General features: G+C 36.7%; 2 protein-coding genes across 2 annotated transcripts; one reads left to right on the top strand and one right to left on the bottom strand.

Annotated features, from left to right (window-relative positions):
• The first annotated feature begins 564 nt into the window (after window positions 1-564).
• LOC103939405 (two-component response regulator ARR1-like) lies at window positions 565-4756 on the top strand. Its single transcript, XM_048572136.1, has 6 exons — window positions 565-1024; window positions 1555-1707; window positions 1814-2194; window positions 2545-2621; window positions 2766-3920; window positions 4026-4756. The coding sequence occupies exons 1-6, from the start codon at window positions 850-852 to the stop codon at window positions 4095-4097; spliced, it is 2013 nt and encodes a 670-aa protein (XP_048428093.1). The 5' UTR covers window positions 565-849; the 3' UTR covers window positions 4098-4756.
• Window positions 4757-5489: 733 nt separating this feature from the next.
• On the bottom strand, window positions 5490-8736 carry LOC103939406 (COBRA-like protein 7). Its single transcript, XM_009349492.3, has 2 exons — window positions 8106-8736; window positions 5490-7295 (listed from the first exon to the last, which is right to left on the bottom strand). The coding sequence occupies exons 1-2, from the start codon at window positions 8656-8658 to the stop codon at window positions 5875-5877; spliced, it is 1974 nt and encodes a 657-aa protein (XP_009347767.1). The 5' UTR covers window positions 8659-8736; the 3' UTR covers window positions 5490-5874.
• Between the last annotated feature and the right edge of the window lie 9754 nt (window positions 8737-18490).

Here is an 18490-nt window from a genome sequence, read left to right as displayed (position 1 = left end):
TGCAGTTGGCTATAAAAAGAAAATTAACAATGCAAACATAAAATTGTTTTAATCCAAAACATTAAGGTAAATCAAAATTTGGAGGACTTTATTATTTTTCTTTAACACATGGGCTGCATAAGCAAATTAGTAAATTCAAATACAATTTATTTTCTGTAATCATGTTTAAATTTAAATATTAAGAATAAATGATTTGAATTCGGTTCAACCATTTGATTATTGGAAAGGTCAAACCTTAACCACTAAATTTCTGTTGCAGTAAAAACAGCAAACAGATAAAACGGGAAGGTAAATACCGGAAATAAAAGGGAAAAATTAACACAAATGGTAAAGTAGTAAAAGGGTAAAAACACCAGACCAAGCATTATTTGTGAGTGAATTAAGGAAGGATCTTGTTAGTTAATCAAGTTAATTATTTATTTATTTATATTTGTATATGAGCTGGATCCACTCTTCCCTTCAGGAGTGACCCACATCTGAATAAAATATTCAATTATTAAAATAAGTTAGCAAATAAATAATTAAAATCTTAAATAAAGCCCAAATACAGAGACAATTTGAGCTTGGAAGCCGAGAGAGACAAGTCCAACTCTTTCAACTTCAATCTGAAGAATATATATATATATACACATATATATATATATATATAACAAAAAATTTCTGAGTAGAAAATCAATAATCTTTTCCAATTCTGTTGCTTTTGCTCAACTGGATTCTTTGAAATTTGAATTGGGTATGAATCAAAACCGGAACTTCAGCGTGTAATTCGGGTTATCTGGTTGTGGGATTTTTAGATATATACATATCTTGCTGTTTATTCGGCTTCCGAGATTTAGGTGTTTTGAAGCTATGCATCTGAGCAACGGCATGGGATCGATGTCAACGGCTAGTTCGAGTGGAGCTTGGAAATCGGGGGATGTGGTCTCTGACCAGTTTCCTGCGGGACTGAGAGTCCTGGTAGTCGACGATGATCCTACTTGCCTTATGATCTTGGAGAGGATGCTCAGAACTTGCCTCTATGAAGGTACTCTCTTCTGAGTCTCTCTCTCTTCTTCTCTCTCTCTCTCTCTATAGATTTTGCTTCATGGGTTTTCTTCAATCCTTCTGGAGATTTCAATTACTTGTCTCACATCATGGATTTATTTTTCCTGCGGGTGATTTACTGCAAGTTTTTACCACTTGGGTTGTAATTACTTGTGTTTTTCATGCTATTGTTTAAGGGATTTGGAGCCTGTGGTAGAAGTTAGGATTTGGAGCCTGTTGTAGAAGTTAAGATTTAGATATAATTTGATATCTTTTACTGTTTCAGTTGTGATTCTTTTTAGATTTGAATCATGGGTTGTGTTAAATTTTGTTACTTGTTAATCATGGTTTGTGATTGTACAATGTTATTTTTTTTGTTTTTAAAAATTTTAATGGTATTGTTCCAGAAAATAGATTTGAGTTTTAATTTGTCTTTGTAGATTCATATCCCTGTTTTATTGATATTGTTCTATAATTTGTTTCTGTACTAAATTTGTGGATTGATTGAGTTGGTTGGTTTGGGATCTTTAGTGACAAAATGTAATCGAGCGGAGAGCGCACTTTCGCTGCTTCGAGAGAACAAGAACGGATACGATATTGTTATCAGTGATGTGCACATGCCAGACATGGATGGATTCAAACTCCTAGAGCAGGTTGGACTGGAGATGGACCTGCCTGTTATCAGTGAGTACCTAGTTTTAGTAATTTTGTATGGATTTAACTGCTGTTAACCTGAATCATGTGTTAATTTGGAGCTGATATGTGATACGTGTGATTCCACACTCCACAGTGATGTCCGCTGATGATGGAAAAAGTGTTGTCATGAAGGGTGTGACTCATGGTGCTTGTGATTACCTGATCAAACCAGTTCGCATTGAGGCGCTGAAGAACATATGGCAGCACGTGGTTCGTAAGAAAAAGAATGAGTGGAAGGATGTGGAGCAATCCGGAAGTGTGGAAGAAGGGGATCGGCAGCAAAAACCATCTGAAGATGCAGATTACTCGTCCTCGGCAAATGAAGGGTCTTGGAAGAACTCAAAGAGGAGGAAGGATGAGGAAGAAGAGACGGATGAGAGGGATGATTCATCCACATTAAAGAAGCCGCGGGTCGTTTGGTCAATCGAACTCCATCAACAATTTGTGGGCGCTGTTAATCAACTAGGCATTGACAGTATGTCTTCTTCCCTATACTTTTCGATTTTATATTTCCTGATTGACTGTAGTCTAGTATGTATGAACACTGGGAGTAAACAAGTGCTCTGATCCTTTGAGTTTTGCACCTGTTTCTTTAACAAGGAGCTGAGTCAGTTTGAATTTATGTACACACTCTTTGCACTGGAAATGGGCATGCATGACTCAAAATTACGTTTTATCACAACGTGTAGAACGAATTACTTTATTTTCCTTTGCTTTTAGATAAAGTTGAACCATGGATTTATGTATGTATGATTAGTTAACGTCTGTCGCATTTCCTATTTCAAATTATTCTGTATAACATTCAAACTTAATTATTTGATCCAGAGGCCGTGCCTAAGAAAATTCTGGAGTTGATGAATGTTCCTGGGCTTACTAGAGAAAATGTTGCTAGCCATCTTCAGGTATGATAATCATGCATAATATAAAAACTTATGAGGAGGAATTCGCTTATGATATGAATTCGAGAAAACTCCCTTGTTTTTATGTGACATGGTTAAAATATATTTTCTGTTTGAGAATAACTCGCGTGTAAATTTATGAAACAGAAATACAGGCTGTACCTTAGAAGGTTGAGTGGGGTGTCTCAGCACCAGAATAATTTGAGCAACCCTTTCATGAGTCCTCAAGAAGCGTCTTTTGGAGCAATGTCATCACTCAATGGGCTCGATCTTCAGACGCTAGCTGTCACAGGTCAACTCCCTGCTCAAAGCCTTGCCACACTCCAAGCAGCCGGACTTGGGAGGTCAACAGGAAAATCTGGCATACCTATGCCCCTTGTTGATCAAAGGAACTTATTCAGCTTTGAAAATCCAAAGCAACAACATATGAGCAGTAGCAAACCGATGAACTTACTTCACGGAATTCCAACAACTATGGAGGCAAAACAGCTTGCCAACTTGCACCAGTCTGCACAAACCCTTGGAGCTGTCAATATGCAAGTCAATGCTCATGGAGTCCAGAACAGTTCTCTACTTATGCCGGTACCTCAATCACAGCCAAGGGGGCAGATCTTGAATGAACCTTCTGGAAATCATGTTCCACGGCATTCATCATCAATGGGGCAGCCCATCATATCTAATGGTATGGGTAGTGGAGTTTTGGGAAGAAATGGTATTGTTGATAGCGGCAGAGGCGTAGGATATAATCAAGTGCATCAAAACTCCTCAATGTTGAATTATCCCCTAAACAACAGTTCACAACTACCAGGCAACAATTTTACCCTTGGAAGTACACCAGTAATGTCCAGCCTCGCGTCTAAAGGAGCATTTCTAGAAGACGTGACTTCTGACATAAAAAGATCTTCTGGATTTATGCCAAGTTATGATATGTTTAACGAGTTACAGCAGCCCAAGTCAAATGAGTGGGACTTGCAGAATGTGGGCTTGACTTTTGATCCGTCGCAACATACAAACTCCGTACACTGTAGCCTTGATCCCTCGGTTTTAGTTCATCAAGGATTTTCTTCTAGTCAAAGGGGTGGACAAAGCAGGAATCCATCTATTGTTGGAAAAACTATGTTCTCAGTGGGGGAAGGCAGTCATTTTGGGAATGTGCAAAATACTGGTCAACACCTTAACGGTCGTATTGTTGACAATACAGTTAGGATTAAAGCTGAAACAGTCCCCGATGCAACTTCTCAAACTAGCTTCTTTCATGAACAATTTGGTCAGGATGATCTAATGAGTGCACTTCTCAAACAGGTCTGTTTTTTGCTTTAAGATGTTACTGTATTTGAATTTTTAGTTACATGTTTCGAGATATCGAGGTGGTTATTTACTCATGAAATTTCTTTTGTTTTTCAACAGCAAGATGGACTTGGACCCGCCGAAAATGAGTTTGACTTTGATGGGTGTTCCTTGGATAATATTCCTGTGTAGAATGCGCTTCCTACGGTAATTTGTATGATTGCAATTCTGGTGTATATAATTGCTGCAATGGAAGTCATTTCTTCTGCTGCAATCAGATGGTGGAAATTCAAGTTTGTTTCTACTTCAAAGAAAACCTGAGTGCGTGATTTCACAAATCATATCTTTCGTTGTGAATAACATGTTCTGCTGTTTTTAGAAGATAAAAGATCAGGATGATGGATGATTGAGGCAGATCAAATGTGCTAAAGATATTGGTTATGCACAACACTGCTGCATGGTACGCAAAGGCATGCGTGCAAATTTTTGAGTGACTTGAAAGAAGCAACGATTTCAGGGGTGCCGGTGAAACTTGTCCTCGGTTTTAGGCTCCTCCTGAGTATTCTAGGTAGGCTTTGATACTTCTTCTAACTCTCAATGACGCATGAAGTTTGCCGTTAGTGAATTTCTTTTTCCCCGTGGTTGGTTCCGTTTTCGTTCTTGTTCAAGGAATCGACTTTGATGTACATATATTCCATTTGGTTACTCAAGACATAAGTCGGGGGTATTCTTTCTTGGTTGCATTTCTTGTACTTGAATTTCTAGGAATTCTCCTTCTTGCTTTTTAGCTTTGGTGTTAACCACTTCATATATGTAACATGTCCTCTATTTTTAATAATCTTTCAGTTTTACTACCTGTTTTTAACTTTTACTCGACCAAAAATAAAATCCGCTTATCAAGTTTATGAGTTTGAAGTTTGGAGAGAAATTTCGGCAGGTATGCCTAACTAGTGCAAGCTCCAACTCCAAGCTAATAACGGGTTCCGACGCCCCTACCTAAGTTTTATGCAAATCAAGTAAACCTAGTTGTGATGTTTCGCTAATTTAAGGCACCAATGCCAAAAGATGTGGGTGCGGCTGGAGGGAGAGTAATTGGCAAATGGGAATGAAGCAAGAAGCAACATGAAAGTGGTCGGATAAGATCAGATGTGGTCCAACCGTCACAAAAAGAAACACAACAAAAAAGAAGGAAGAGCCTGCAGAATAGAATAGAATAATTTCGGTTAACAAGTCGCAAAAGGTGATTAGGCATTCAATTAAACTAGTTTAAAACCAAGGATTAACTTAAACAATTTGTAATCCCACACTGTTAAGACCTGTTTTTCTGCACAACTAGCGAATTGAACTTCTCCAGTTTTGTGCAATTAACCAACTAAACTTCACATAGTATTACAACTTGGCACTCACCTTTCTGTCAAATAACGGCGCGTGACAATAACAAATACACGTTTTTAAGGTCATTCTTGTCATTTTACTCGATTGGAGGTCTAAATATGCCGAGTCTAAAACGAAAATGGGGGCAAATGCTGAGTTCTTCTTAGGGAGACAAAAGCGGCATTAACACTTGTCATGGCAACAATAGGGTGACTCTAGAACACGATTATATTGGACGCTATATTATCGTTTCCACAACCAACAAAGTGTACACAAATAACAAAAAGAATCAAGAACAAGCATCTAGTTCAATATTGTTTATACAAACTATGAGTACATTTGCTTTATATAGTTTGCTGTTACTTGCAGCATGTCGACGATCCTCCCTTCAGCATTTGCAGATGAAAAGCAAAAGAATACCAGTCACAGCCAAAATCCGCCTAAAACCCTCGCAAGTACCGGCAATGGCATGCACGTCTTCTGGTAGTTGGGATTTCACAAAACCTCCCTGTTGAGCACATATCAATCAAACCATTGAAAGAATGAAAAAAAAATCAGCAGTAGCTACAAGATCTAGCATTGCCTCATCCCTCAACTATTGCTGCATCACCACGAACGCTACAACCATTACGAGAACTGAGAAAATTATAGATGTGCTTTTTCGGTAAGCACTGCTAGGATATATTGTAGGAAGTGAGCACTCCTCTCCGTTAAAGTATACTTTCGTTGGAAACCCATCTCCACCAACCAAATTGATTCCAGGAGTAGTCTTCTTTGTAAATGAGAGCACCGATTGCTGTTTCCCGGGGACCCTAGGATCCTTCTGTGGGTTGGCTCCATCTGTTTCCGCCACAAGATAGTTCAATCCTTCCAGACCTTGCATGAATACGGTGTTATTGACACCATTCAATTCCAAGTGGCTTGCGTTGAAAGAGTACGCCTTTTCGAAACCAGGGCCTGCTTTATCCAGTTGTACTGCAGCGAACCAATCAACAAAAGCAGTTTCATCCCAATTGAAGACTGTGACCCTTGCACTCCATCCACGAGAGTAGTCTGTATATAAATGCCAGTTAATGCTGACCCCACAGTTATCACCACACGGTGTTGGGTTTGGGTCTGGTAGATGTTTAAGCTCAGCCCAAGCTTTTGCCTTGACAGTTCGGTTGTCAAAGGGAACAAGAAGTGATTCTGGTGGGAGAAGCATAGCTGGTGCAGTTGTGCTACAAGTTTGAGCTATATTCCTAGGGCAGCCACAAGCGCAAGTGTTGCATGGGATAACAGACTCATTGTAGAAAGCAGAAAACGAAACACAGCATCTAGGGCTTGCGCCCTTGGGTTGGGTAATATTGCACACAACCTGCCAGCTGGCTACTGCAGTTGAATTCACTGGCAAGCCAGATTGGTCAGGAAACTGGCTAGGACTCACCTGGACAGGAGGGCCACACTTATAATCAGGGTTGAGCGTGCCGTTGATTCCCCAGTTTTGTGGCGGTGAGAGCTGCGACCGGTTGAGATTTGGAGGCATTTTAAAAACTTGAATCTGGAATGATGAAACTGACTTGCTTGCATCCATTGTTGGCGGCAAGATAGTACCATTTCGGCAACAATAAGGGACCAGACCAAGAAGTGTGTCATTGGCTTTTGTTGGAGGCAGGTCAATAATGGTTGGCCGTCTTTCACAACTCAACACAGTTGAGAAGTCTAGACCCTGGTAGAATGTACCTTGTTTACCAAATATACAGTCAGAAGAATCAACAACAGATGGATAAGCCCCTTTCATTGAAAATATGAACTCATCTTCCATCCAGTCCCAGCTCAATTTCCAATTATCAAGACGACCAAGGGAGTTATGGTTGGCAATTGTAACTTGCGCCGTGTATTTTGACTCTTGAGTACTGATCACATCATACATAATTGTAAGATCTCCTTTTTGACGGGGGAGGAACTTTTCATCCACGGTGATGTTTGTTTTAAATTTTGTGTCTACGGTGCAACAGACTTGCATTTCATGGGTCCCTGTGATGAACATTACAAGAGCAGTGTAAGAGTGTGCTGATTAACATGGGCAATAAAAGTCGAAAATGAAAACCCAACTTGCTGTAAAAACTAAAATGTATGTTACCGTGGTAAGATTTGGTTATTATAAACAAGTTGGTCTACAGAAAAGAATATCCTTAAACTGACTGTCTAATAATATGAAGGAAACAGGGAAACCAATGATCTCAGGACAACCAAAAGAAAAATGAAAGATATACCCTAATGTTATATCATTCTTTTCTCTGTATATCTTTTCGTTGCATATATCCACTACCATTGTCTTCCGAAAACATAAAAACTAGCAGGGAAGACATTGTTCTCTGTTGTAACTACGACGACCCCAAGACTAACAAATTTCCTAGTGACTGAAGGCAAGTCAACAGCTTTGAGGCAGTTTGCATACAGATGCATATCCTAATGAGACTCATACGGTCCAACTCATACTGAATTAAATTGTTCAATAAACCACTGAACACAATCCAAATAACAAGCATTCTCTCATCAAATTCAACTGGTTCTATACCGTTATACAATAAACATTCAAAACAAATGATTGAAACCTTCATATGTATAAGTCATCAAAAGGATTCAATTCACGTTTCTCAAAAAAAAAAAAAAAAAATCAATTCACAACGGCTAAATTAGATCTGAAGCTATGAAAAGTATTCAATTCACAACAGTTAAATTAGATCTGCTTACTCCAAATAAAAGACCATCAAATAGCAACATCCAAAAAATGTACCAAAAGAAAACAAATCCAAATTACCCAAATGAAGTTTAAGAGCTCACCTTGCATTGCAGCCGCTGGGCAGACGAACCCATCATTGGCCAAAGTAAGATTTGAAGGCATGGGAACTTTGGGTGGGGCCACACCGAACTGGGTCCCGATCAATTTGACCTGAACCTGCATCTGGGTCAAGTCCCCCGCCGTCTTAACAGCCGTTTTCAGATCGGTCATCGGATACCCAGCAAAAACGGTGCCGTTTCCCACACTCCCAGGAATGCTACCCCCGTCGGCCAAAACGGCATTGGAGGCAGAGACCAAGTACTCATTGTTAGTAAACCCCACAAACACCCTCCACGACTTGAGATCGTCGAGCCCGTTGTTGAGCACCGTAAGCACCGACTCGAACCGGTAGGGCTGCTGGGACCGGTCTTTGACCTCGGGCGGGAGCTGGGCTCCGGTGGTGTAGGCGTACGACAGGAAGACGCCGTTGCAGGAGTCGGAGGCCGGCGGCGGAGCTTGGGCGGTGGATTGGGCGAGTGAGTAGGGGAGTATCGTGAAAATAAGGAGAAGATTGAGGGCCAAGATCGGAGGCCATTTCCTGGAGCTCGAGTCCATGGCTTTTGCGGTCTTGTGGGGACTCGAAAGTTTGGGTTTTTGAAATTGGAGAGAGAGAGAGTGTGTGCTTATATTTGTGAGTTTCGGCGTGTGCTTTTTTTCAAACGCGTAGAGAGAGAGAGAGAGAGAGAGAGTGTGTAAATACAGCTTAGCAGAAGCTGTATATTTTGAAGAAGTGTTGTATTTTTTTTTTTTAATAAATATTTAAATTGTTGTTTGATGCAGTCGTTTGGTTTTGGCGTGCTTGAGTGATTCAGAGAAGGTTCATGGATTTGGTAATCTTTGAAAGCAAAAGGCAATAAATGCGTTTTTAAGAATTAGTAACGTTTGGAGATAAAGGGTCCTTTTGTCTTTGTCTTTGTCTCAACGGAAACCCACACTTCCCCTCTCTTCCCATTTGATTTTGAATCCGCGTTTGAACATGGTTTGTGTGAGGTATTTATTCGGACACAAGTATTCTCTTATCAATTTTATATTTGTTAAACAACAGTATTTATGTAGTCAAATTTTTCGTTTATCTAAATTGTCATATCAAATACAAGTATCTTATGTTGTCAGGGATATTAAGACTGTAAGAGGCATGTGGTTTCATGCAAATCATTGCGTAACCAACAAAGTCAAGGCATTTCTATTGGAAGAAGAGCGCATGAATTAGGCCTTATGTTGCGGGCACGTCTTTTTTGTCCAAGTTATTTCGTAGATACCAAAGTTATGTACATCGACTCGGCTTGGTTTTCCACAACCTAACCGTTGCAGCCCTCACATGGGCCCAATTTTGAGAGGCCTCTGTACGAAGGTCATTTTAAATGTATAATTTGGGTTGGGTCATATCTCATTCTAGGGGTGGAAAAAATTCCCGAAAATCCCGAACCGAACCGAAAAAATTCCGATCCCAAACCAAAAATTTCCCAAACCGAAATTCCCGAAATTTTCGGGATGCTATCCCGAACCAATCCCAAAATTTCGGTATGAGATTCGGGATTGGCTTCTCGATATTTCGGGAATCCCATACCAAACCGAAAATATATAATATTAATTATTATATATATTATACTTTTATAATTGATGCTTGTAATTTCTAATTCATGCTCAGCAACCTAGAATGCCCTACACCTTGCATATTTTTCATGTTCTGTTTGATATTCATGTGGATTTTATTATTGCTGCTGCCATGGCTGATGATTTCAGAAGGCTTGATTCTTTTATCTCTCAACAGATTGCAAAAAGAGTTTAATTAATTTGAATTTTGACTATGATAAAAAGAGTTAAGCATGCCAGTGTTCAATTAAATGGTAGTGTGAATGAAATGAAATTCCTAGTTCATAAATGTGTTCTTGAATTATATATTTGAAGAACAATTCATAATTTCATATTTCAATTTGGGATTCCCGATTTGTTCCAAAATCCCGAAAATATTTTGGGATTCCCGAAATTTGGGATTCCCGAAAATTTGGTTTGGGATTGGTCTTCAAATTACCATCCCGAAAAATTTCGGTTTGGGATTCGAGATACTAGTTTCGGTATGGTATCCCATACCGAACCACCCCTATCTCATTCCCTTCTTGTTTAGTTGGTTTCAAATCCGGTTCGGCAGGTAGGACTCCGCTCTAACCCCACACGACCTCGTCCGGATTATTTATCGGCTTGAGTTGAAATGATTTGGGTCGATATGTTGTCTGCCATGTCAACCCAAACTAACCCACTATTAATTCACATTCCCTTATTGACCTAACTTTGGGATGCCATTACTTAGAGTTTGTTGGTGGTTTTCATTTCGACAATGAACATAAGTGTTTCGTTAACATTTCATTGTGTTGAAGCTTGGGTATTGTTTTGTAATTAAAATCATTTAATTCTAACATTGCATGGCTGGTACTTTAAAAATGGTTTTGATGCTATTTGATTTAAACTTTTGTGTGAATGTTGCATTGTGAAATTGAATTTAACTAGTACTAGCAATATTTTGGTTGAAATTATGAAAATTTTATCTAAAGAGTGTTACAAAGTCTGAACTTGATAAAATTTGGCAATCCAAATAAGCCCAAATGTAATTGAAACTTGAGCTCGAAAGACCCTGCATAAATCCAAACCCAACTCGAGTTCAAATTATGAAAGTTGTATTAAGAATTGATTGGCCTTCAAACCCGCCTGAGTTACACCCTTCAAGGCTTATAATAAGATATGAAGGTATTGAAAAGCATTTATTTTGTTAAATTGGTTACTAATCATGGATTTAGCCTACTCCTGCTTACCGTCACAATGAAATAACCTAGTGGCTTAGATTAAATGATTAACCAATAATCGTCCAATTATGATAAGAGATGGACATATATAACCAGAGGAAGAGTAAGACATTACATGAGATGCGACCTCTTAGCTGTAAGTCCCTCAACACACAAGGATCCACCTACACAAAAATGGAAATGAACTGTTGAGCGTGAACTCATTAAAACTGACCAGGAAATTGAATTATTATTTGCTCAATGTTGCTTTCTATTCTTTAGATGTTTACGGCAAGGAAATCTATCACGTCACCAGAAATATAAAAAAAGGCATATCTCAATTATAAAGAAAAAAATTCTTGTTTATTAGACTCCATATTGATCAAACACAATATTTCAAAATAATATGCATACAAGCATAATCCTCAAGCGTTTGTATGCACGTGAACCAACCTGTATTGTTTACTAAACCACTAGGCGTCGCCTGGTGATTGAGGCGAATTTCATGCCCGTATTTCACACGGTTAGTTTCAGGTTCGATTCATGCCGTTGGTGAATCACACGATGGTGATCAGATGAGATTGAAATGCCTTTAGTCTTTCCGACTCCCAGAAGAATGACTGTCGTGGCTCGGCCACCAGTTGAGTTTATTTTTTATTAACAAAAATGTATTGCTTAATAATGTTAACTAACAACCATCAATCAATTACATGCGATAACGTCTATCAACGATCACCAATCACTCGCATATAACTGATGCAAGGGGACAAAAAACCTCAAGTCACCATGCAAGGCATATGGTTCATGAGTTGAGAATAAAGCAAGAACGTGAAATTCTCCTCAGAGAAATCACAGGGGGCCAAAAATATTACGGCCAAGTGAGAATGCCTACCAGACGCGCACAACTACCTTGTCGGAATGGTATGTATATGTTCACATCGAGTTTCCTCTTTAAGTTTTTGTTTGGAAGCCTGTGTGAGATGCTTGCTTAACAAATGTCAAGGTCGCGGGGCCAATTAGTAGAACTAAATGGACCAAACCCAAATTTGCTTACTGTCGTTTTGTTGCTAAACTATGTTGATGAATCGGACTCAAACAAGTCACATCTGCATATATAATATATGTGTCCTATTCAGTACTTTTGGATATTAAATTTTCATGCAGTCAAATTCTATAATTTCATAATGTTTACGTGCTATTATTATTCCATGCCGTGATCCACATATAACAAGGCTAATGGATATTAGACGAGGATTATAATCACAAATTGCTCTTATTTTCACTTTCACATCAGTGATTGTAAAGAGGTTTTTGAATGGTGTGGAACGTATTCTATAAGAGTATAGCATTCATCACATGATGAGTGATCATGCATGTAATTTGTGCTATATTGACGTGCTATATTTCTGATTATTTGCAAATATATTCAAACCAACCTATGTATGAAGTATGAAATACCCAATTTTTGGATCTTGAATTTGGCATCAAATGAGCTATATTTCGTACTTGAACTTAAGAAAGGTAATTAATTATTTTATATCATGATTGAGGCGAAGTACATCAAATTTTGAGAATTTCAACGAAAAACCCGTAGTATTATTCACTTAAACGAAAAACCACATGTTTACATTAAAAAGTCAATCATGATACTATTCATTTTACCCTTTATTTTGTCCTTATCGTTAAAATTCAAAGTTTTCAAGCTATTTTCATTAGTTTTCCTTAAAAATTTTCAATGTGCCGAGAACAAGGCTCGGTACACCAAGTGTCATAATACAAGTGATTAAATTTTTTTTTTTAAATTTTTAACTAATTATATTATTACACTTAATATATTCCTTACACATTGAAAATCTTTAGCGAAATACGTAAAAGTCACCTGCCAGTAAGAAAAACAACGAAAAAATAAAAAAAAAGAAAGCAAAAGGTCATCATGATATGATATCAGTGAAGTCCAAGATTCTTTGAATTTTATATTTGTATTTTTTTTTTGTAATTAAACATTATTTTTCATCTTGTAATTCGAAGTTTATTATGCCCATCGATTCATGATCATTTCACCTTTTATTAGAAAGTACCGACTCGGTGGATTCTTTGAAAGCTTTGTAATTCACGCAAATCAGAATTCCTAGCATTCCACCGCATGCATGTTTTTATGTAGAAAAAATTAGGTTTATTTTCTTTTTTTTTAATTCATTGATTAAACTCTATTCATTTTAAATTTTTGATCAAGGTCCTTGAGTATTAATAACATCATTAATTATTTGAATAATAAAATATTTTTATTTTTAAATATATTCGTTTAGTGTTAAAAATATTACAATTAGTATATTTATATTTATCGCTAAATTTTTTATCATATATTTTTATCTTTAGTTTGTACCTATTTTTAATTTGCAAATATTTTTTAATTTGTAACAATCTTCTTTTCATTTTTAATTTGTACCCATCTATTAGTTTCTTTTTGTGCCCATATTTTTTAAAGTTTTATTTGTGTTTGTACCCATATGTATACTGTTACGTGACATTGTATATTTAATTAATGATAGAAAAATTACATATGGTATATTTATGTTTTATACCTAAACGTTGTAAAAATTACATATGGTATATTTATGTTTTATGCCTAAACGTTGTATCATATATTTATATTTTTAGTTTGTACCCACTTTTAATTTGCAACATTTTTTTTTAATTTGTAGTATTTTCTTTTTAGTTTTATTTTGTACCCATGTATTAATTTCTTTTAGCGCCTATATTTTTAAAAATTCATTTGTACTCATAATTTTTAATCTTTTATCTGTACCCTAATTTGTTTATAATGTACCCATTCTTCAAATGTACCACTTTGTTATATGTGAAATGTACCAATTTTTTTTAACACTATGGATTCATTCTTTTGCCATTTCTTATTTCTTATTTTTACATAGTTTTTATCCATTTATTCAATCAAAATGTTTGAATTTTTTTTATTGTAACCGTTTCTAATAGTATTATAATGAGGGATTTTAAATTTATAGGATTATAAATCTCATAAAATATCAAACAATTAATGTCAAAACTATAAAAATGTAAATATTAATAGTAATATAATGAGGTGTACAAAGTCAAGGGACCTTGATCAAACTTTGAATACTATTAAGGTTTTAATCAAAGAATGTTAAGGATTAGGGACCGCATTCAAAGTATCCCTATTATTTATTATACTTTTGTTGACCACTACAAATTACAAAGCTTACCTACCGCGTGAGCCGAATAATTATTAAGCTAATTACGTCATTCTTGTGAATATGAGTGTGCTAACTTGCCACTGAGCTTGGTCGGGTGAGTAGAATAGATATAGTGGTGATATCGAATGCGATGTTGAGTTCTGCACCTAAGCAACTACGGCCAAGGAAGAAACACCTCTCGACCTAATGTTCTGCTAACCTCAAGACAAGGTTGCTTTTCATTGTGAAGTTCAATAAATGACCCAAAACAAAGTGACTTGGTAATATCTTACTTCGCTGGGAAGCTAATGTAGTAACCTTATTGGGCGAAAGAATTAAGAACTTTTCGCCGACCGAGACTTGGATAGATAACTAACAAGAATCAATGTTGTTTACTTATCCAGACCGAAGTTGCATGCTCCTGAATTGTCTGGTTCTACAGCTCCAATGTTGTTTACTTATCCAACCATTTACTTATCCAAACTAAAGATGCATTGACAGGAGGATTACGATAGTTGGTATTTTTCTTAGGGCTGTGATAAGGGTTTCGCGAAGAGCAAGGATTTTTGTGTAGAGTTTTCTTAGTTGTTTGTTGAGTTGAAAGGGCCTTCGACGTTGCAAACCTGCGCATTTATAAGGGTGAATTTCACGTGGCTAAGTCTGCTAAGTTGTAAAATGCTCATAATATTCAAGTTCGTCAGCATATTCTTTGAATATATTCAGAATTATTCTAGGCCGATACTCTATCGCCATCAAGTCTTGTCGTCTTCTACTAGGACTCTGAAGTCTGAACCTAGATTGATTATGCGATTGATTCAACCTTTATCTGGAAACTAATCTTGATACTTAATATTTCTCTCATCTAACATCTTTGAGTATATGGGCCGAGTGCATGCAAAATCGTGTCCAAACAATTTTTGAACAATATATAAAATTTGTCTAAACTAAAGAGCTGAGGATTCAAACTTAAATGCAAAAAGTAAAACACACTAGTGTGTAGCCAACTTGACTAATATGGTTGTTCACAAAAGTAAAAAATAAAGAATATAAACATGATTTTTACTTTTTTTGGAATGTAAATATGGTTGGAATTTCCATTTAATAGTTAGTGTTAGGATGAAATTAAAGTGAAAAGGACCGACATCTTTCAATGATCCTTTGGAGACTAGTCGCCCCAACAGAGTAATTTGGTAAAGGGGAAGTGCATTATTTTTCAGTGTATTGTGAGTTGTGACCACTATAAGCAGATTGTAGAACCCATAATAATTGTGATGTGCTTATAATATTTCCTTACATACATTACAAACATCTATGTTGATTTGATTAAATTATAAATTAGAACCCTATTGTGAATAATTATTTAGCTGTAACATTTTTGTCAATTCATACGAACTTATCTATGGAGTTGCTTGTTGGTCGGTTGGCACCAAATGGCAAGAGAGGTTCCTTCATTTCCCTCCCAGTAAGGTCAACTCATCCTAATTAAAGATTGCAGAGAAATCATACACAAGATTTCGGATGAAAAGTAATGATTCTTAACTACTTGTGCTATAAATTTGGTATTTCGGATGAAAAATGCATCACTGCACTTCACCATATTGCTGGTAGCCATGTGATGGACATGCACTGCAGTATTATTGTTATTATTATCCAATCTAACTAGCTAACTAATTAAGTTGGGGCTCTGAAATTACTCGGCCTCTCAACCCTAATTACTCAGTGGCTGGTGGGAAATAAGAAATGGTATAACTAATCATTTTGGACAAATTTTTTTTACTAATAATTGATTAACCAAGAGGTAATTAACTGATATTAACTTTACAAGTTAACAATATGATTTATCAATTTTCCAACCAAAAAGAGCAGAATCCTTTTATTTTATTTTATGCTAGCCAGCTGGCCCATATCTATACATGTGTTCTTTGAATGAGGATCCTCTTCAGATCCTTTTTATAAGTATTTCGGAGATTCTCCAATCATGTCTATTTATCGTACATCATGTAGTCAGTTTTTGTCAAGTATTTTTTATATTCAATTTTAAATAAAAAATTTACAATGATTTTTGACCGCACGATGTACGATAAACGAACATGATTAGATGAGCTCTGAGATTCTCACAAAGAGGATCCTCATTCGTGTTCTTTAACAACTCATTCTACATCAATTATTTCTTGACAAGAAGTATTTTGTCTTCTGTCGAATATGAACATGTATATATAATAATACAATGCTGTTCCTACGTATAATTTTGACAAACTTAATCTTTCTTGTCCATTTTATACCAGATTAAGAATATGTATGCAAAGACGAAGCTAGGATTTCAAACATATGACTGGGCTGAACTTATGTTTCGTCCTAACTTTGTTAGCCAAGATTTCTTTTGTTGAATATAGTTATCGTGTTTCAAAATTTGTTGAGAATACTAATGCTTTAGAAATTACTATGCATTAGAAATTTACTACAGCCCATGCATGTAGCCCCCTTCATAGTTTCGTCCCTGAATTTATATGTGATGTTTCATTAAGCATGCATTTGCAGAGATATATATATATATATATATATGTGTATATATATATATATATATGTGTATATATATATATATATGTGTATATATATATATATATATATATATATCTCTCTCTATGTATGTATGTAGCTTTGCTGTTCATATTTTTGTCGATTGCTTCTTGAAGCAAATGTCCTCGACCTGCAATGGGGAAAGGAATGAGTGACCCATTGGTAGCTCTAGGCCACCCTCTTGTTGAGCTGATTGGGGGTTTCTATACACAGAAGATTACTTTCAAAACCAAATGGGCAGCTTCGTTGGCTTTCGAAAGAGCACAAAGAGTCACAGTTCTCCCAATTTTTGCTTGGTCAGAGGTATGAGAAGCTTTCTGGTTGATGGTGCATTGTTTCATATATGTTTGACAAGAAAGGAAGACTTGTAGAACTTCGTGGTAATTAAGCCCCCAATCACACAAGTAGTTGTCTTCTGAAGTATCACAAGTGTTCAACCAAATAAAACAGAGAATTTGGTGGTGATTTCTTCTTGGGTCCATGCTTTAATGTAGCTTGAATTATTATAGGTGACTTGCAAGTTTATCGATATGTGTGATTGACGAGGGATTATATGTTAGGAATGAGGATCCTCTTCGAATCTTTCAATTATGTCTGTTCATCATACATTGTACGGTCAAAAATCATTGTAATTTTTTTATTTAAAATTGAATATAAATAGTACTTAACAAAAACTAACCGTACGATGTATGATAAATAGACGTAATTGGAGGATCTCTGTGATCCTCACAAAAAGGATCCGGAGAGGATCCTCATTCCTAACATATAATCACTCTTCAGCCCTCAATCACACATATCGATAAAATTACAAGTCACCTATAATAATTCAAGCTACGTTAAAGCATGGACCCAAGAAGAAATCATCACCAAATTCTTTTATTTGGTTGAACACTAGTGATACTTCAAAAGACAACTACTGGTGTGGTCAGGGGCTTAATTACCACGAAATTCTCCAAGTCTTCCTTTCTTGTCAAACATATATGAAACAGTGCACCATTAACCACAAAGCTTCTCATACCTTCAACTGATTGAGCAAATATTGGGAGAACTGTGACTCTTTGTGCTCCTTCGAAAGCCAACGAAGCTGCCCCTTCGGTTTTAAAAGTAACCTTTTGTGTATAGAAACCCCCCATCAGCTCAATGAGAGGGTGGCCTAGAGTCACCAATAGGTCACTCATTCCCTTCCCCATGCCCCTGCCACAGAAAAAAACAAAAAAACTCTGTTAAGTTCTACAAATAACAATAGTAATCAAATTAAAGCAACCCAAAATCACTCACTTACTCTGCCTAATTTCTGATCGCGTGTGCTGACACAGATTTAATTTTATAGATAAGGAACACGCTCTGTTTTTGGCTTTGTCGGTCTCGTCCTCTCCCATTGTTTTTATTTGTATTTAACATTAAAATGGAACTGCAATGTGAAAACAGATAGCAAGGCAGAAGAACAACCAAGGGTTCAAGATTCTCGCCAGGTTGTGGTTGATGAAATTCGAAAAGGATCGTGTTCACCGTTGACTTATTATGTGCCCACAGGTATGCTTTTGATTTTTCTTTATCTTCTTTACTTTCAGGGTTTTTGTAGTAAAATTTCTGTTTGCAGTATTTGAATGAAATCGAGAAAATATATAGTAAGTCAGTATGTCTAGCTTGATTCCCATTGAAATTATGCCAGGAATTAGTTGCCCAGGAATTTGTGTAAGACCATCTCCAACCGAAAGGTCCAGAGGACCGAAAATAACTCGAAAACCGTCTCCAACAGAGGTCAGACCAAAGGGCTCGTGGGCCCTACTAGACAAAAAGGGCTAAAGGGCCAACTGGCCGACC

This window comes from the organism of the source record quoted next, unplaced genomic scaffold (assembly GCF_019419815.1).
Source record: "Pyrus x bretschneideri cultivar Hongxiangsu unplaced genomic scaffold, Pyrus_bretschneideri_v1 Contig6, whole genome shotgun sequence".
Classification (NCBI taxonomy): domain Eukaryota; kingdom Viridiplantae; phylum Streptophyta; class Magnoliopsida; order Rosales; family Rosaceae; genus Pyrus; species Pyrus x bretschneideri.
Note: the sequence above shows the minus strand (reverse complement) of the source record. Positions and strands in the feature narration are given on the sequence as shown.